Source organism: Acanthisitta chloris, unplaced genomic scaffold (assembly GCF_000695815.1).
Source record: "Acanthisitta chloris isolate BGI_N310 unplaced genomic scaffold, ASM69581v1 scaffold13974, whole genome shotgun sequence".
Classification (NCBI taxonomy): Eukaryota; Metazoa; Chordata; class Aves; order Passeriformes; family Acanthisittidae; genus Acanthisitta; species Acanthisitta chloris.
Window position 1 is genome coordinate 4,104 of NW_008670080.1, and position 17,640 is coordinate 21,743.

At 50.3% G+C, this 17,640-nt stretch overlaps 1 protein-coding gene across 1 annotated transcript in view; it reads right to left on the reverse strand.

Moving 5' to 3' along the window:
* Nucleotides 1-4,121: 4,121 nt before the first annotated feature.
* The window catches only part of NSMF (NMDA receptor synaptonuclear signaling and neuronal migration factor), a gene marked incomplete at its 5' end in the record, with an annotated part of 39,605 nt that continues 26,086 nt past the window's right edge, over nucleotides 4,122-17,640 (reverse strand). The window contains 10 exons of the mRNA XM_009073554.1: nucleotides 4,122-5,016; nucleotides 6,835-6,910; nucleotides 7,295-7,397; nucleotides 8,945-9,024; nucleotides 10,111-10,181; nucleotides 10,802-10,835; nucleotides 11,846-11,929; nucleotides 13,071-13,192; nucleotides 14,774-14,863; nucleotides 16,770-16,822. Of these exons, the coding sequence (XP_009071802.1) occupies nucleotides 4,919-5,016; nucleotides 6,835-6,910; nucleotides 7,295-7,397; nucleotides 8,945-9,024; nucleotides 10,111-10,181; nucleotides 10,802-10,835; nucleotides 11,846-11,929; nucleotides 13,071-13,192; nucleotides 14,774-14,863; nucleotides 16,770-16,822 (811 nt within the window). The remainder of the gene's footprint in view (nucleotides 5,017-6,834; nucleotides 6,911-7,294; nucleotides 7,398-8,944; nucleotides 9,025-10,110; nucleotides 10,182-10,801; nucleotides 10,836-11,845; nucleotides 11,930-13,070; nucleotides 13,193-14,773; nucleotides 14,864-16,769; nucleotides 16,823-17,640) is intronic.

Below are 17,640 nucleotides of genomic sequence, written 5' to 3' on the forward strand. Positions count from 1 at the left end.
CAGTGGGACAAAACACAGCATCACAGACAACTCTTTACAGATGACGTGGAAAATGCTATTGCCACTCGGTATCCCTTGGAAGGGCTGTCTGCACTGCCAGCTCCAGGGACTGGCACAGCAAAACCCAGAGCCTCTCAGCTGTACCTGTGCCTGCAGGTCCCTGTTCTGGCACTGGCAGTGGGGCCCAATCACCTGAGGAAGGATGAGCCCAGCACATCCCCTGACTCAGGGTTCCAAAAACAGGTGCCAACTGCCAAGGGCCACGGAAGGATTTTTTAACTCATACAGCGACATTTTATCCTGGACCAATGCATCAATAATATACAAGTGTGACTCAAACTGGTTTGTGATGGGTTCAGTGTTTACACTTGGACCAAGAGAGCAGAGCGAGCCTGTCGTTCCACCTCTGGTGGGATTAAGGATGAGGTTGGGATTAAGGACACACTGCCATTTCCAAATCCTGCCAGGCCAGCTCGTTAAAAATCAACATTTCCCATTCTCTCAGCTAGCCCCGCTCATGCTGCCTGAAGGTGCTGGAGCAGCCCTGCAGTCCCTGGGAACAGGAACTCCCAGGCACAAGTCACTAACTAAGCCACGTCCCGGAACTACAGCAGCTATTTGTGAGGTGGATGTGTGCCAGGGGCCAGAGCAGTGCTAACACAGCAGGGACACAGGGACATCTCTGCCTCACTGCACACAGCGACCGAGGGAACATCTCCCCAGGGCATGGGACAGAGCTGTGTGTGAGGAGACATCAACACTTGCACACTCCAGGAGCCCCTGGCGGAGGAACGCCGTGCTGAGAAAGTCCAGGCTGAGAAATGAAGAACAGATTCCTTTCCAGAGTGCCCTGTGCAGAGGCAGAGTGGAGCCTCTCCATGGGACATGGCTCAGGTGGCTCCAGAGGCACTCCAGGCAGGAGCAGGTGGGATCCCAAGGCTGCACACAGCAGAGTCCTCTCCCAGGCAGGATGAGCTGGCTGAGTGCCTTTTGCAGTCAGATGTTTTGCTGGAGCTACAAGGACTTTCCCAGCCCAGGCCTAGAGCTCAACTGCAAAGGGAAGTTGGTGGCTGCAGCATGAGGAGAGGTGCTAAAAGCTTCATTTCAATTTTCCACCTATTTCTACATCCCTCAGGTATCTTGAGTTTTCTTCTTCCCTTTCCTACCCAGTCAAACAAGAGGAAAAGAGAAAACCCTCTCTGAAAAACTCTGTATAGGATGTGTCACATCCAAGAAGACAATGATCCCCTGTGCCTCTCAGCTCAGTGAACACTCCCTGCAGGCATCAGAGAGCTTGGCTGGGGTCACCTCCAGCATGTGAGCCAGGCCGGGACAGCTGTCCTTGCTGCCACCCTTCTCCTCTCCTGGAGGTGACACTGCCAGCCCAGGCCATCATCAGGCAAAGGGCTGGAGGTCACATCCAACACTGCCTCACAGCAGGAGCAGCACAAACCCTTCCCTGGTGAACAGCCAGGGCTGCACACAATTCAGCCATCCTAGTTCCATCTGCTTCTCTGCAGGGTTAACCAGGTGTCCCTGGCTCTTCTGGCCCTGCTAAATGCAATTCCAGAGCACACAGGAGCTGCAGCAGCAGTTTGCCATGATGGGACAGGGCAGGGGATCCCCTAGCAGAGAGCAGGGACAGGAGTTCCCTCCCTAGCACTGAGCTCCCGGGGGACAAATCACACTGCAATTACCAACGGTGTGTGAGCAAACAGGTTTCAGACACACCCTGAGAGCAGGTTGTCGAGAGCTGGAAGGAACAGGCAGAAGTGGAATGACAAATTGCCCTGTGTGCCCAGCAGCCACAGCTGCCCCAGGCAGGCACTGCAGGGAGCTGTGCCAGGTCAGTATCCCTGGGGGAGATGCTGCAGGGGCACACAGGGAGCTGTGCCTGTGGGTGCTGCCCTGGCCTTGGTTTGCCCCAGGGAGATGCTGCAGGGGCACAGGGAGGGCAAGGAACAGTCATTTGGCCTCTGCAGAGGTGTTGTGCCTGGGACTGTGTTGGGTACCAGCAGTGAGTGTGCACCCAGAGCTCATCCTTTGCAGTCTGGTCCAACTGAGGAAATTCCAGGCTTTATTTTTACCTCTAAAGTTTAAATAATGACAATTTTTATTTACCTCTACTGAACCCTTCCTTTTCCAGCAGCCACTTGAAAAACTCAGCCTGTGAAAAAGGGGGAAAAATGTGTTTTCCTCTCTCAGCAATGGTTAACTCCAACGATGCTGCTGCTAAACATCACAACTCCATTGTCTTTCCAGTCACAGCTCTGAGAGTATTTCATCTCTTTAGGCAAATGAATGCTACAAAGGAAATAATATGCTCATAAACATCACAAACTGTGAGGAATACTGATCTTTGGAGGGAAATGCATTCATCAGTTGTCATTATCCATAAACTGCACCAGGAGAACAGTCCACAGTGTCCATTCCAACACACATCTGCCTACAGAAGTTATGCACTGTACAATCTACCTTCTACTTCACACCTCGAGTTCTACACGTGGTCAGTGAGGATATACAATAGTTCTACAGAGAAATCACTCAAGTGGATAAATAAATGGCCCTTTGGGGGTTAAATAAGATTTTCAATAGTTCCACAATGCTACATTCATGCTACCAAGTTCACTGAATTGGGATTTCAATTTAGGAAAGGGAAAGGAAGAACATTTGTCTCCAGCCAGGAGGTGAAAGGGTCAGAAAGGGAGAGAGTTTTGTGTCAGCATTTTAATCCTACCACGACCATTTCCTTCTGCAGATAACATAACTTTGTGCTGTCATTGCACCTCTGGCTCCCACCCCTCACAGCAGAGCTGGTGGAAACCACCAGGCTAAACAATAACTGCCATCAGTTTCGGGTTCTTTTTCCATATCTGGCATTTTCTTCCAAAAAGCTACAGATTGGTGCCTGTTCTCCCCTTCACTACAGGTCTGGCCAACCTGACTGAGTCCAGGGATGAGACAAGGCCACCAAACACCCCCAAGGTCAGGGCAGCTCCCAGCCAGGAGGGAGGCACAGCCCACACCTGTTTGCTTCAGTATGTGGCTTCCAATGACTATAAACCTTCTCTCCTCAACTATTCTTCTCCTTTATGTATGTACATTATTTTTTTCAAAAGCTTTGCTAGAAAACTGCTGTAAATGTCAAGGGTTTCAGCAGTTCTAGCTGGGGCCCTGCTCCCCAAAACTACACCACATACAGCACAGGGCAAGGAGTACTCTACAGATCAGAACAGCTCGTTCTTTTTGTAAATAGTTAAAAGATTTGTACATGTATTTTCCTTCACTTCACAACCAACTCGTTTTAGATACCAGGAAGTCAGGAAAACAAGGTAATCCTTCTCTGTTACTTCTTTTGCTTGGAAAAGAAATAACTTGTATCACCTCCCAGAATTGCCAGTGACCTACACAGACTCTAAGTGCTATTTATCCTCTGAAAGGACAATGTGACAAAACCCTTCCCAAAACAAAAAGCACCCCTAACCTAACCCAACAAAAAGCAGATAGATTCCAAAATGTATCATCCAATACCAAGTCCAGACCTGAGTTCTCAGGCCTGACAGAGCTTGGGATTTTCTCTGTCCTGCACAGGAAGGGACAGGAGCAGCTCAGACCAAGAAACAGGTCTTGAGCATGGGGAAAGAGGTGTTTTATGCACAAACAACTGGCAATCGAGTGAACATAGGGAAGATTCAAACTCATGCTCCAAACCTGTGTTTCTCCCAAATGCCTCAGTGCAGAGTCCCCTCAGAGGGTTCCCAACAGCTGCTCCACACGTCAGGCTGGGAAAAGAGCTCATCTCCAACACAGCAAAACACTGGCATGGACAAGGAATTACCATGGCTATTAATTAATTTCTACTTCATTTTTCTACCACAGTGAACCTGACGAGAGGTTTCCCAGCCAGGTCCCATATTTCTAACCTAAAGTATTTCAGCAAAACTAAAGTCCCATAGTTTTGCAAGCAGCAAAAGAGAAAGTAATAGTAGAAAGTTGTGGCTAATTGGAGGAGAAATATACATTCGTGAGAGCACAGAAACAGTTAGTGCAACACAGCTACTCTGAAAGGAACGAACCCAACCGCACCCAGCGATGCAGCAGACATGCAGGGTCTGCTAAAGTATGTTCAAACCATGTTTGCTGGTGATTAAATATTGTCTACAGAAGATATATTACCATTTTGAATATATTTTCAAGCAGACCCCCAAAATACCTCATCTATTAGTTATGGTGTGTTATTTTTTTAACCCATTAAATAGTGGGAGGGATTTGACCTCCCTTTGCTATAAAAATTGCACTTATTTTCTATGAAACAAAACCAAAAAAAAAAGAGAGAAGTTAAGATTTCAATTCTATAGCCCAGTATATATTCACATGGGAACTGGATCATCTTGCTCTAAGCTGCAGGAGTAGGTGTAGCAGTCCTTGCTCTCTGAGATCCCCTGCACAGAAGGTCCCATCAGTACAACCCTCTCCTTCCTCTGTGCTCTGGTGACTTCTTCACTGTAGTGCATGGGTAATAGGGTTTTTTGTTTTTCTTTTTTTGTTTTTTTTTTTGTGTTTTTGTGTAAGAAAACCTGAGCTTCAAAAGTCTTTAAAAGGACCTGGAATCAAATCTGGCCCATTCTGACCCAAAACAGCTCAGTTCTGCCAGGAACTCCATCCTGTCCTCGTTTCACACAGCTCCTCCTGAGACCCCACGGCTCGGGCTGAGGCCAGCGAGGTGTCACCCCCTTTCCCTCCAGTCTCTCTTGAGCCAGGAGACTCTCCGAGGGCTCCTCCTTCCCTCCCTTTAGCACTGCTGCTGCCTCCCGTAGGGCTGTGAAGGGCTCCCTGTGCCAATAAAAAAGTCTCTCTGCAATAAGCATGACTTCTTGGACACTGGTGATGAACTTCCTCTCGCAAAGTCTTCTCCAGCTCATAAAATGTCATCGTAATCCAATAGCTTAGAGTGCTGACGGGTCTTCCACAGGCGGTAAAGGCGGAAGTCAAAGTAAGTCTCAATCATTTGCTTACCTAGAAGGGAAAGGAAGCAAAGGTTCACACCCTGAGGGAGACAGAGGAGAGGCCACAGCACCATACAAACTCCAGCCCTCCCGTGGGCAGGGCACGGGAACCCATCCCTAGGCTTCCCAGGACATTGGGCACCTCCCTGGGGCATGTGAGAACCAAACGTCCTGTAGATCTCCTCAACCACAAACAGCTCCTCCTAATCCCCTGGCAGGGTTTGCCCATGGGGGGAGGAACTGAGCACAAAGTCTGTCTCCAGACTTTGACCTCTCTGCCCTGAGTGCTGAGGGGGAGCTGAGGACTGGAAGGGATCAGCCAAGAGCCCTGACAGCCTGCATGAGGCAGCTTGGCACATGGGCCTCCAGGGGCTACACACCGAGAGTTAACTCACAGTAAAGCCTCGTGGGAAGCATTAAAAATAATTACCATTGAAAACCCAAATTAAAAGAGGTATTTCTTTTTAATTATCAGGCCAGCTCTGTCCTGCAGGGCTGTCTCTCCTCCCAGCAGTGAGCTCACAGGGCACACCAAGGCCAGCTCTGCACCCCCAGCCCCTGGCTGAGGGAGGGTCTCACAGGCTGTGCCCAGGAGGCATTTGCAAACACGAGGGCAAACAACCCTGCACTGTGAGACGAGGCTCAAGGAGGGGATTTTTGCTTTTGAGGCCTGATTAAGATTAGTTTTAGATGACTTTGCAAAGGATTATGAGGGTACACTCTTAGTGCGTCCCAGACCGATCAAGGGGATAAATTCGGACGTGTTCTTCAGCCCAGCCTCCTGCAAGATCAACTGCTTAATGCCTGCACACAGAGCACACTGCCTGGCCTGCCAAGCTGCCCACAAACCTGGGAATTTCCCTGCAAACTGCTTCTTGGGCACATGTCTGAGTGTGTTTGCTGTGGGATCTGTACAAGCACTGTGTACAGCTGGTCCAGAGCTGCACACACACAGAGAACTGAGCAATCTGCACTAGTGGAAGGTGTCCCTGCCCATGGGACTGGATGAGCTTTAAGGTCTCTCTCAACCCAAACCAGTGTGTGGTTCTCTGAATTCTGTGCAGCACCGATGTGCTCAACTCCTGCACATTCCTGAGGGTGAAGGGAGTTAAGAATAAGCCAGCAGTGTCAAGGCCAGCTGTGAGCAGCAGAGGAAACATTCACAGTGCATACAGCCAGCTGCATGGTTTGATCTGCCAAGGGAACAAAGTGCCAAGGACTGCAGCAAAGATAAATCATGAGGGCAAATCAGATTCTGTTCCTTATGAAACTGCACTGACATTGACCAGAGAACAGGAAAGATCATGTAGGTCCTTGAAATATCTTGAGCTGTAGACAAAAATGGGAGAAAAAAAAAGCCAACAGACTGAGCTGTAGAGTGGTTCCAATGAGTTTTATCCCAGTCATTTGTTGATGACACAACTCACTTGTTTAAGTCCTGGAGAGGAGCCCCTGGCACATCTGGCTATAGAAAAGGTTCTGCTCCATGTGCACTTCTCCCACAGACTCCAGGTGCCCTAGTAATGATGGATCTCCTACACTCAGCCTGGAAAACCTCCCAACTGTTTTGGGTGCTCTGCCACTGCCAGCAGCCTGGGAGAGGGCCCTGCAGCCTCAGGCACAGCAAACAGGACAGATGGAATGTGAACATGGAGGAACTTGCAAGGGGATATCCAGGCTGAGCAGCTGAACTACACAAGGTGGCTACAAGCAAAATAAAGACCATGGCAGGACTTAAGGAGATTCCAAACTGTTTTTTCAGGATGATGCTCCTGAGGGAGGCAGCCTGGCTAGGGAAGTGTGTGTCTTTGTACAGAGAATGAGTTACCTTGAGCTGATAGTTCAAGTGGAGACTCAAAGGCAACCCTATAAGGATTCATTAAGTTTTTCAGATTCTGAAATAGCTGGAAAGGAAACGTAGCAGAGTTAGCAGCTCAAAACAAAGATCCTGAGCCCCAGAACTGCCTTTGTTCCCTCCCTCTAGAAAACCTTCCACCCATGTCTTTTAAAGCATCTAGCTTGTCAGTATCTAAATAAAGTGCTTTGAAATACTGTTTTTCTCAAAGGCTTCATTATTTCTCCTGCATGTCACTTATCCTTCCTCCCCTGCCCTTTGGGGAAGGACCAATCCATAGGGTGGTTCACCCACTCACAGCCACCCATGGGACAGGCTGGCAGCATGTTCCTACCCAGCAGAAGAGGCAGGTTTAGAGCTTAGTGTGATTATTGCCTCCCTGGGCTTGGTGCTGCTCGGTAGATATTCCCAGAGGTGAGCAAGAAGCTCCTACCTTCTCCCCATTGGGGTTTCCAAGAACATAGCAGCCCATGATGTGGATGATATTTGGTTCAGGATTGACTTTACTCATCAGCCTACTCAACCTCTTCCAGAAGCTGGAAAAAACAGAATAAATCATTTAAAAACCATCCTCATAGGCATGATTAATTGCAAGGAGGTGTGTACAGAAGGGGCCCAAGGCTTGCAGCCTGGCAGCAAGCTGTTCAGGAAGAGCCATTGGATCTTAGACAAGGAAGAGCAGGGGCAAAGAAAAGGTCTGAGGAGCAGGTCCAAGTCATGTGGTAGAGAAGGAGGAGCAGTCCATGAGCCAAGGAAGCTCCATGGTGAAAAGAAGGGAGCAAAGTCCACCAGGAGTGCTATTGGAGTGACAGTTTTACTAAGCATCTCCTCCAATTTCCTCTCTCCCATCTCTATCAACAACTGCCCTTTCTAAACACTGTTAGCAGTGCACTGGTTCACTTCCAGGGCATGAAATCAGCAGGGAGCAGCTGGAGAGATTATTCTGCTCCACAGTGAGAGAGACACCACCACACCAGGCTGCTCCATGTCAGCCCAAGTTTGGTGCTGCTCACAGTCAGACCCACTTCATGAGTTGTGGCTGTGGCCAGGCAGCCCAGGGACATGGGACATCACCCCCTCCCCTGGGCAGAGGGTTTGAGCAGGCTGCTGGGGGGCTGTAAAGCCCAGCAGCTCCTCCCTGGGGTCTGCAACCAGTCTGCATCCTCAGCTTTCCCCAGGACAGCCTCCCAGGGACACACAGGCTGCATGGAGACATTCACTTCCAAGCTTCCAAGTTTTCAGCTGTGTGCTGACAGCTTTCTGAAGGTCCCTGAATTACTAATTTCAGAGCAGTTATGCTTGGAATGTGTTCAGGATCGTGTATGTGCACACGTGCTGAAGAGTTTTACAGCCACTGTTTGTGCCAGAGCATGAGATTGCTGAACAGATGTTGATTTTAATACTCAGTTCTCATGCCAACAAGAAGTTGTGTAGGAACAGGTTGGTATACATCCTCTCCCCCACAGCCAAGCACTGTTAGCCAAGGAAATTTGAGCCAGCACAAGTGAGTAGGCAGCAAAACAGGCAAAGCTGAACTCTCTGCAAGGAGAAGCAAAATTGCCTCAGCAACCCCAGCTGACAGGCTGGCATGGCAGTGAAAATCCTCCTCAGCAACAGGCTGGACTTTGAGCAGGCTTTGCAGAGACAAATTCCATTTCCCCCTGTCTGGAAGCAGCCGTGGGGGAACACTCTGGATTTCTGCCACTAGTCTCCAGCTTAGCAATGCTGTCACAGCCACTCCTGAGCATCAGAGGCCCGAGGTGCACGTTCTGGGTTCTAGTCAGCAAAGCCTTTGTTAGGAGAGGAATAGCTTCCCTCTCCATTTTGATACTCCCTAGTCCAGAGAGATACTAAACAGCAGATAAAAGCAGAAATCTCCTGCATCACCCCACGGACAATCTCAGCTCTGTCGCCTTTGCATCTCCCCCTGAAGGAGCTGTGAGTTGCTATCAGCATTCCCCTCAGCCTCCTTGGCTCCTGACCAAGCCACCCCAGCTCCCTTCACCTCCCCTGCTAGGCCATGTACTGTAAACACTGAGCAGAAAACCACCATGCAAGTCCAGAACACAACTCAGCCACTCACAGGATCAGATCTTCCTCCTTCTCCACTTTGGCGAAAGTGGCAACTTTGTTCTTTAACAAGTATAAGTGCCCAGGACCTCCCTGCAAGAGAGAGACACACACATGGAAACTCCCTTGCACGGGCCCTGACGAAGCAAACCCTGGCTGAGTTTTCTGTCCTGCTCAGCCATTCCCAGAAGTGCCACAAAGGAGCAGGACAGCCCCACTGGGCTGGCATGGCTGTGGCATCCTCCACTGCAGGCACTCGCTCAGGAAACATCCACACCTGGGGAGTGTGGTGGGGTTGGACTCTCTGGCTTTACTGTTCTGTCCCCACCTCACTCTGGAAAGGCACAATAATAGACAAAAGTTGTCATTGTGTTGGCTGGAGAGTAATGGGGAAGACAAGAAAGTCCCTGTCACGTGGGGATCTGGGGGACTCTCCGTGGTGGGCAGTGGGGAAGCTGAGCACAGCAGGGATAAACAGGCAAGGGACAGTCCTGCAGAGGAACTGGACCAGCAGCAGAAGGCATGGAAAGATTGAGCACCACACCAGGAACATTAGAAGTCACATGTCCAAGTCAGGGTGCAAATCTGCTGTTCTGCAGCACTAGGCACATGAAAGGGAGTTCAAGTTAGTGACCTTCCTTTCTTCTTGTGTCAAGGTTCCTTGCACAGCTGCTGGGGAAGTCTGCAGCTGAACACCCCGAGGAACAGCAGACTTGGGAAAGAAATCCCAGATCCAGCAGGGCCTAAACCTAGCCCAGCCACAGCTCCAGCCTGGACCCTGCATCTCATTGACCTTCAGCTCTGAGCTGAGCCAGTCTGACCCACCACACTCACACCACTGTCACTGAAGCTGAATGGACCATAACCATTACATTGCAAAAACTTGTTCCTGTCTCTGGAATCTTCCATTCAAGGTCTGTGCTAAAGCTGGTTTGCCTGGGGTTCCTTGAGAGCAGCTGAGCAAGCTCTCAGCTTGGCCTCACTAAATCAGATTTGATTTCCTGCTGTCACAGCAACTCGAGACTGCTCAGCGTCTGGGAAATGGGAAGTGAAAGCTGTGCACAGGCAGTTACTTTAATGGATCCTGACTTTGGAATATTGCTTCCCCTAAGTCATTTTCCCTGCAGAAAAAGACAAATCTCTAACAAATCACCCAAGCACTTAAAAACTTGCACATACCTGGCAAAATATCAGCATCTTCCAGATCTTGCAGCCTTTCCGATAAATGTTAAGCTTCTTCTCTATTTCCTCTGCAAAAAAAAAATGTTGGAAAAGATGAACCATGGATAAAGTTAAAAATAAATCTTATTTCTCTTCACTTTAGTCTAGGAGGCTGAGCTGGGAGAGGTGGTGACAGCAAAGAAGGGATGGTGCAGCACCAGACACTGACTGCTCTGTAGTGACCACAGCACTGGACCAGCCTCAGCCCTCCTGACCCTCTGCTGATGCTCCCCCTCACCACACAGGTACAATGAGCAGGTACCTGCTGCCCTTTGCCTCAGTTTCCCTTCCACAAACTGGGAGCTTGGCATAGAAAATGGGCCACAGAATCACAGAATCATTGGGGTTGGAAAAGACCTCCAAGGTCATTGAGTCCAACTTTTAACTCAGCACCACCTTGTCAACTAGACCAGAGCACTAAATGCCACATCCAGGTGTTCCCTGAACACCTCCAGGAGTGATAACTCCACCACTTCCACCACGGTGGAGGTTCATTACAGCAGCACATCCAAGAGCAGCTGACTGTCACTGGGGTGACAAAAACACCTTTCTGAGTGACAGCCGAGGCACAGGCCAGCTCAGTGACTTTAAGAGATTGATCAGTGACACTAGCAACAGGCAGGAGGTAAGAAAAGCAGATAACACTCACCTAGGATATCGTCAAAGGTGGCATGTTCATGGTCCTGGAAACCAAGACAGAAGACAAAGGTTCACTGTCACTACACCAGCTCCCATGACAGCACTGTGATCTCTAATACTGCACACAATCCCATTCCCAGAGATGTTTCCAGAGCACAACTGCACCAACTGATGGCTGCAGTTCACAGCACAGTAACCACCACCCTAAATCACATTTCAGCACAGAAGGCTAAACGGTCTATGAAGACCAAATCCACCCAAAGGCTTGAAGACACATACGAAGGACACACCATCCCTCAGGTGCAGCCAGTACTAGCAGTGCCTATTTGCCCCTTGGCCCAAGTTTTGCAGCCAGACTCTGGCTTTATCCATGTCTGCACTCCCAGCACAGCTGCCCCTGGCACAGCAGGATCAGCAGGATAACTGTACAACGCTCCAAGGAAGAGAGGCTGCAAACCCCAGCAGCACTGCACATGGAGACTGAGCCCTCTGGGCTGCCAGTCCCACCTTTCCCTTTCAAATCAAGTGAACATAAAGTGGTTAGGGAAAAGCAACCCCTGATTCCTTGCTGCTGTTTCAGACACCTGCTCAGGCCAGGCTCCTTGTGAAAAAAATGTTAAATGAATGACTGGCAAGGATGCACCACTGTACACAGGGTGATGGTTTGGATTCCACTGCTGAGCTCTGAGCTCCTGCTCATCCCAGAGATGAGCATAAGGAGGAGCCCTAAGCCTGGCAATGCACAGCTCTGCATGTGATCCGGTCTGGATTGCCTCCCCAGGCTATTCTTCCCATGCAGCTTGGCAGTGCCTGCAGAACCCTGCAGCCCATTTTCACTCCACCTTACTGTTCCACCTACACCTGAGTCCCCCAACAAAGCTCTCCCAGACCTCAAAGCTGAGTTCAGCACATCCCCAGCCCTTTCCTGACAGCTTTTCCAAATCCTATCACTGTTCTGGAGTCATCATAACAGGAACTAGGGATAGGGACAAAAAAAACACATAAAATTATCTGTATGAAGCCTGTTCCCAGCCAGAAGAAGCAATTTACTTACATAGAGGATGGGGATGATAGAGGGGTCGTCCCTGCGAATAATTGTCGGGACATACTCTGCTTTGGGCACCTTGGAAGAAATGAGCTGGAAGGGGAGAAAGAAGTGCAACAGCATGAGGAGAAAGGCAGTATAGTCTGGACAGAAGCACAAAGGCCATGATAAGAGTGCCCTGTTCAGCTGTTCTCAGGTGTTACTCAAGCCAGCAGCTAATCCAGCCTATCTGCATCCCTGTGGAAGCTCCTCCAGCCTTTGGTCCACCATGGAGCACCCCCAGGCCTGCCAAGTATCCTCCTGTGTCAGTCTCCTCAACCCAGAACACACAGCTCTGCCTCACAGGCAGTGCTGACCCTGAGGGGACATAGGTGTGCACAGAGGATGGAGCAGCTTTTGTGTCCCCAGGAATGGCTGTATCCTGCATAGCCTCCCTCTGTGCCAGGGGCTGTGGAACTGGGCTGTTCAAATGGCATGTGGACACTGCACACCTGCACAGGGACCAGCCAAGGGCTGAGCAAACCCAGCTGTTGGGTTCCTAGTGTCTGGGTCTCACCTGGTCACTTTGCCCTGAGGCTGCTTTTGGGCTGAGTCTGCACACACAGTTGGGAACACACACAGACACAGACTGGCTCCATCTCCTCTGCTCTTCCCAGGTCTTAGCAGGACCCATTCAAACACAGCTCTGCTGTGCTGGACTGCTGGAAGCTTGAAACCCCATTTTGCCTCAGTATTTGTGCATGTGGCCAAAGAAGGGATGTGTCAGGACCTGGTCCTGCCTGCCAAGCCCCACAGAGCAGAGCAGGGGAGCACAGGGGGAAGCCTGGTATCAAAGAATGACAAAAGGGCAGAGAGCATCCCACGGGATGACACACAGCTCCAAAGCAAATCAGGCAGTAATGGCAGGAGGGAGGGACTGCTGGGACTGGGGTCTCTGTTTTCAGGGTATCATGACTCAGACTGACTTGAATTGATGTTGGGTGTCAGTCCTGCTCTGATTTGGGGTTGGACTACAGGTCCTTCCACTTCAAGTTTTCTTTTAACACATTATCCCCAGCAGTAACAGGTCTGAATACTATGTCATGTCTTGGCTGATCCCTGAGGGACCCTCACACACACCTGAGGGGTTGTCTATACAAAAGACTTGTCTCTTCCCATGAAGATCCTAAACTTAGCAGCTCTGAAAGGACAGAGAGCCTGAACACATACAGGTAGCTGAGTCAGAAACCCTCACCATTATTTTTGGTGGAATAAAGTCTTCTCCATCACATGCCATGGCTTCAAGTTCCTTTTCTGCTTCCCAGTTCAAGTCGAAGTCACCTTCCAGAGTGCCGCAGGAATCCTGAAGGTCATGGCCTGCCAGAACACAGGGAGCATTACAAGGGCAGAACAGCCTTCCCCACTCCATCCTGCCTGGCAGCCACGAGACTGGTGCCCTCCTGTCTTCCCCAGAGCCACAGACACCACACTCGGGGTTGGTGTCTCCCAACAGACAGACACGTAACAAATGAGGAGTGCACACACAGGGCCCCAACACCACACAGCTTCACCACTCTCACAGGCACCAAGCTTAGCCTCCAAATGCTAAACCACAGCAGTCACCCTGTCAGTTCAGACATGGAGGAAGAGACGGAATGCAGACAGACTCTCTACACTTCAGCATTGCCAAGCTGATGAGCAAAAGTCCAAAGACTTCAAAGCTGGTGTCCTTGAAAAAATGACTACTCTGACTGCATCTCCTGAGGGATTACAAAGAAAATCTGCCTTATCGGACAGACTGATCCTGGCAGAGAAGGCTTAGAGTGTGCACGAGGACAGCTGTAGCAAACACAGTCGTATTGCAACAGTAGACTCGAATTTGCTCTCCACATTGACCTTACCTGTTGGCCTTCAATGCCTCCTGGGGAAAAAAACCATCTGGAAGGAATATAATTGACCATTAAAGGTTAAAAATAGAGATGGCTCCTGGTCTGAGGAAAGAGAACTGAGATGCCTCTATTTGTGCCTTTCAGGATGTCCGAGTGTCACTGGGCAGTGCCTGGAGCCTGCCTGAACCATGACTTTTCCATCTGCTGAGGGAGCAGGGAGGAATCAGACTGCCAAGCAGCAACTGGGTCATGTTTTGACCCTGCCCTTTCATATGCCTCCCCTACGACCTGCCTTCCACAGCTAGCAGGAATTCTTATGCTTACCTGGCAGACCAAGTAATTTCGTTAGAGAAATCCATTTCAACACGGGCAAAGTCATATCCACCAAGTCCCTGCCTACAGGCTTTCAATAAAATCTGTGTAAAACAGCCATTCCCTCTATAAAAACACAGTGGGAAGATGCTGGCATTTCCTTCTGTAAATTAACACAACAGCATCTCAGTCCCCACAAGCAGAACATGGCAGCATTACTGGGGATTCCCAGAGGAATTCCTGGCAGATGAAGATCAGATCAGATTGCCCAAAGCTATCACCTGTGCAGCCAGCACAGTCAGGAAATCAAAGCTCCATCTCATGGAGCACTGCAGCTGTATTCTTGAGCTATTCCAGGCTAGGAAAGAGCTCAGAAGGGACTCCTGCATGGGAAGCCACATTAGCCCCAGCATGGTGAAGGTAGTCTTGGGCTGGTGTGCTTCCAGGTAGGCTGTTTTGGTCCCAAGTGGATAAGGGATGAAGGGAACAGAGGGCTGTAAGAGAGCTGTACCACTGGGTATCCTTTGGCAACTGCTTAAGAACATGAGGTTGGATGAGTTGTGCTCTACAAATAAGTACAGGTACACACAGATGACAGGTACAGACACCTGGAGCGTTATCTGTTCCGATCTCAGGAAGCTACAAGGATCACAGACGGGACAAAAGGGCACGGAGGAGTTCCTCCAGTGGGACTCCAGTCAACATCTCTGCTGGAGGGTTTGCCCACAGGAGGAAGCTCCAAAGACTCAGAACTCACTTTCTCGAGAGTCATGGAAGGAATCAGCTTTGATGGGGGTCGGGTCACTCCAGGACCTGCTGAAGCTCCTCTCACGCCGTTCGGCAAATGCTAGGATAAAACCAAAGCAGGACATTAACAGATCCCAAAGCCACCTCTGCTGCTGCCACCAAACAACACAGCCAGTAGATTTCCACCAAAGCCACACATCACAGACTCCCATGGGCTTGTCCTTCCACTTGCCAAACTGAGTCCTTTCCACACAGCCAACAGGGATTTCTCTTCTGCTCCACACAGCAGAGACAAGTTTGTGCGCAGGACAGGGCATGGAACACACAAAGGACAACACTTGATGGTGTCTCCTTAAACGGCTCCAAGCTCAATTTAACCAAGGCTATTCCAGTGTCCCAGTGTAATGCTCTGACTCAAAGGCCTCACAGGAAGATGCTCTGCATAGCTAATGACAGCTCCGTGACCAGAAGGCAGGAATTCTCTAGGCAGGTCACCCTTCATGTTCTCGTGGCATCCCAATTGGTGCTGGACCAAACAGTAGTGGGATGACTCTGGAAAGCTCATGCTTCCTAAATTCTGTTGCTAAAGAAGAAATCCTTCAGCCTTTGCTTGCCTGTACTCTTGGGAGCACTACCCCTGTTGGGTTTTTTTCTCCCAAAGAGCACTGTATTGTTTGTACTGACATTTCCCAGGCTGAATCCAGGGAGCTTGGCCCAGCTGGCTGCACTGCAGGCACATTCCTGGGAACTGCCAACCAGTGTCTGACTTGGCAAGCCCGTGTGAGAGCCATTATGCCTAGATTAACAGCCACTTATAGCCACTAATACCTATTTCTGGCGGCAGACAGGGGGTTTGCAGCAATGCATCTAGAAACGGCAGCACAGGAATTCAGTGCAGAGCTGAGAAGGAACCTGTCCCCTGCTGCAGTGTGTCCAGGGAGGCAAAGCACATCTTGAGTTCTTCAGGTGATCTCCATCCTCAGTTTGCATTTAAAACCAGACATTCAGCTATTATGCACACGAAGAAAGCTTTGGAAACATGACCTGAGGCAGAGACATGTCTGAGCTTCCTGACAGCTCAGGGGGAGGTGAGCCCTGTTCACTCAGACAGTGCTAACTCAGATGCCAATAAAGACTCTGGAAAGGGCAATGCTCTTTGCTGATCGCTCCCCACAGCATATGAGAAAGGAAAGAATGCAAATTGAACCCAGCAATGCTTTGCTGTGGGCAGTCTGTGCATGATGCCTGGCCAGGAGGTGGGAAGAACAAGCTGTTTTCCCTTCTGGAGCCATCCTCAGCTCTCAGGAGCAGGTTACACCACTTGGCCCATTTCACAACGACCAGGGAGCTGCCCCTACCAAGTTATGGAGGAGTGTTGCCTTCCTCAGGGAAAGGGAACTGCCATCTCCCAGGACTAAGAGGTGATTTCTTCCCCAGTGAGGCATAGCACTCCCTTATTTCCCCCTTGCTCCAATCTCTACCCTGTTCCTCTTCTTTCTCCCTTCCATCATCCTCTCAGCTCCCACCAGCTGCGGAGATGGTGGTGAGACAGGGGAGAAGGACACAGCCACCAGACTGCATGGCACATGGAGCACCAACCATCCCAGGGAGCCACAGCTGGAGTGAGAGACCAGGCAGCCCTTAGCAGCTCTGCTGAACTCACAGCTTGGGGTCTCTTCACAAGCCTTCACACCAGTGATCACCAAAGACCACACTCATGGGACAAGGATGTTGCAGCTTTCCTTCCACTCCTTGCACCAGAGATGTCCCACAGCCAGGGCAGAGTGCCTGGAATAGCCTTCAGGCTGCTTGCAGACATCCACATGTCCTGGAGACTTGCAACAACTTGGCCTTCTTTTTTGTAGGGTAAAATGGCACCAGCAGGTCAAATCCTTTCTCCAGGTCCTTTCTCCCCACATCTCCATGTGACAGAGGGTTCCCCATGTCCCACTGGCACACACACCCCAACTCCTCCTCACATCCACAGCTTCCAGGTGCTCACTTACTTTGTGCTTTAACCCTTCGGCTCCCCACCATGCGGAGGTGCTTCCGAAAATTCCTAAAAGAAAGGCCAAACACAACCTGTCAGAAAGGTAATACAAAGCAACACCTGAGTCCAGCAGGACTGAAAACAATGGGAGGAAAAAATAAAATTGGGATGACGGTGTATTTTCCTCAAAGCTGGAGACCAGGTCCCCAGTCTGCACCTGCTCAGTGCTGGGGATGGTTATGTGTGTTGAGTGTGGCTGTTCTGAGCTCCCTGGGCTGGTGGTAAGGGCAAGTGGAGTCCTATGTTTCATAGTGTGTTAAGGGGTTGGAATGGACTTTAGAGATCATCCAGCCCAGCCCCCTGCCCTGGGCAGGGACACCTCCCACCAGAGCAGGTTGCTCAAGGCTTTAGCCAACCTGGCTGTGAACACTGCCAGGGTTGGGGCAGCCACAGCCTCCCTGGGCAACCTGGGACAGTGTCTCACCACCCCCACCGGGAAAACTTCTTCCTAACAGCTTATCTAAATTCCCCTCTTTCCATTTCTCCCCATTCCTCCTTGTCCTATCATGATGTATCACCCCCTCCTCACAGCCTTTCCCCTTCCCATGACTCAGGCACATCTGTGCTGTACCTTTCCTGAGGACACCCCCTGCCCATGCTGGGAATGTTCCCTCTTTTCCTGATACAGAGCAGGAGGTGCTCCCCTCTCTCTGGCTTCATCAGGAACATGGGGTGCACAGGCTCTGCCCTCCTAGCACACACCATGCTGGTGACTGTGCTCATCCCCAAACACAGCAGCTGTTATCTCCCCCATGCAGCCTGTACTGCTCTGCAGGGCAAACAGTTGGGGATGACTGAAGCAGCTTCTCCTTTCTCAGCAGTGTTCA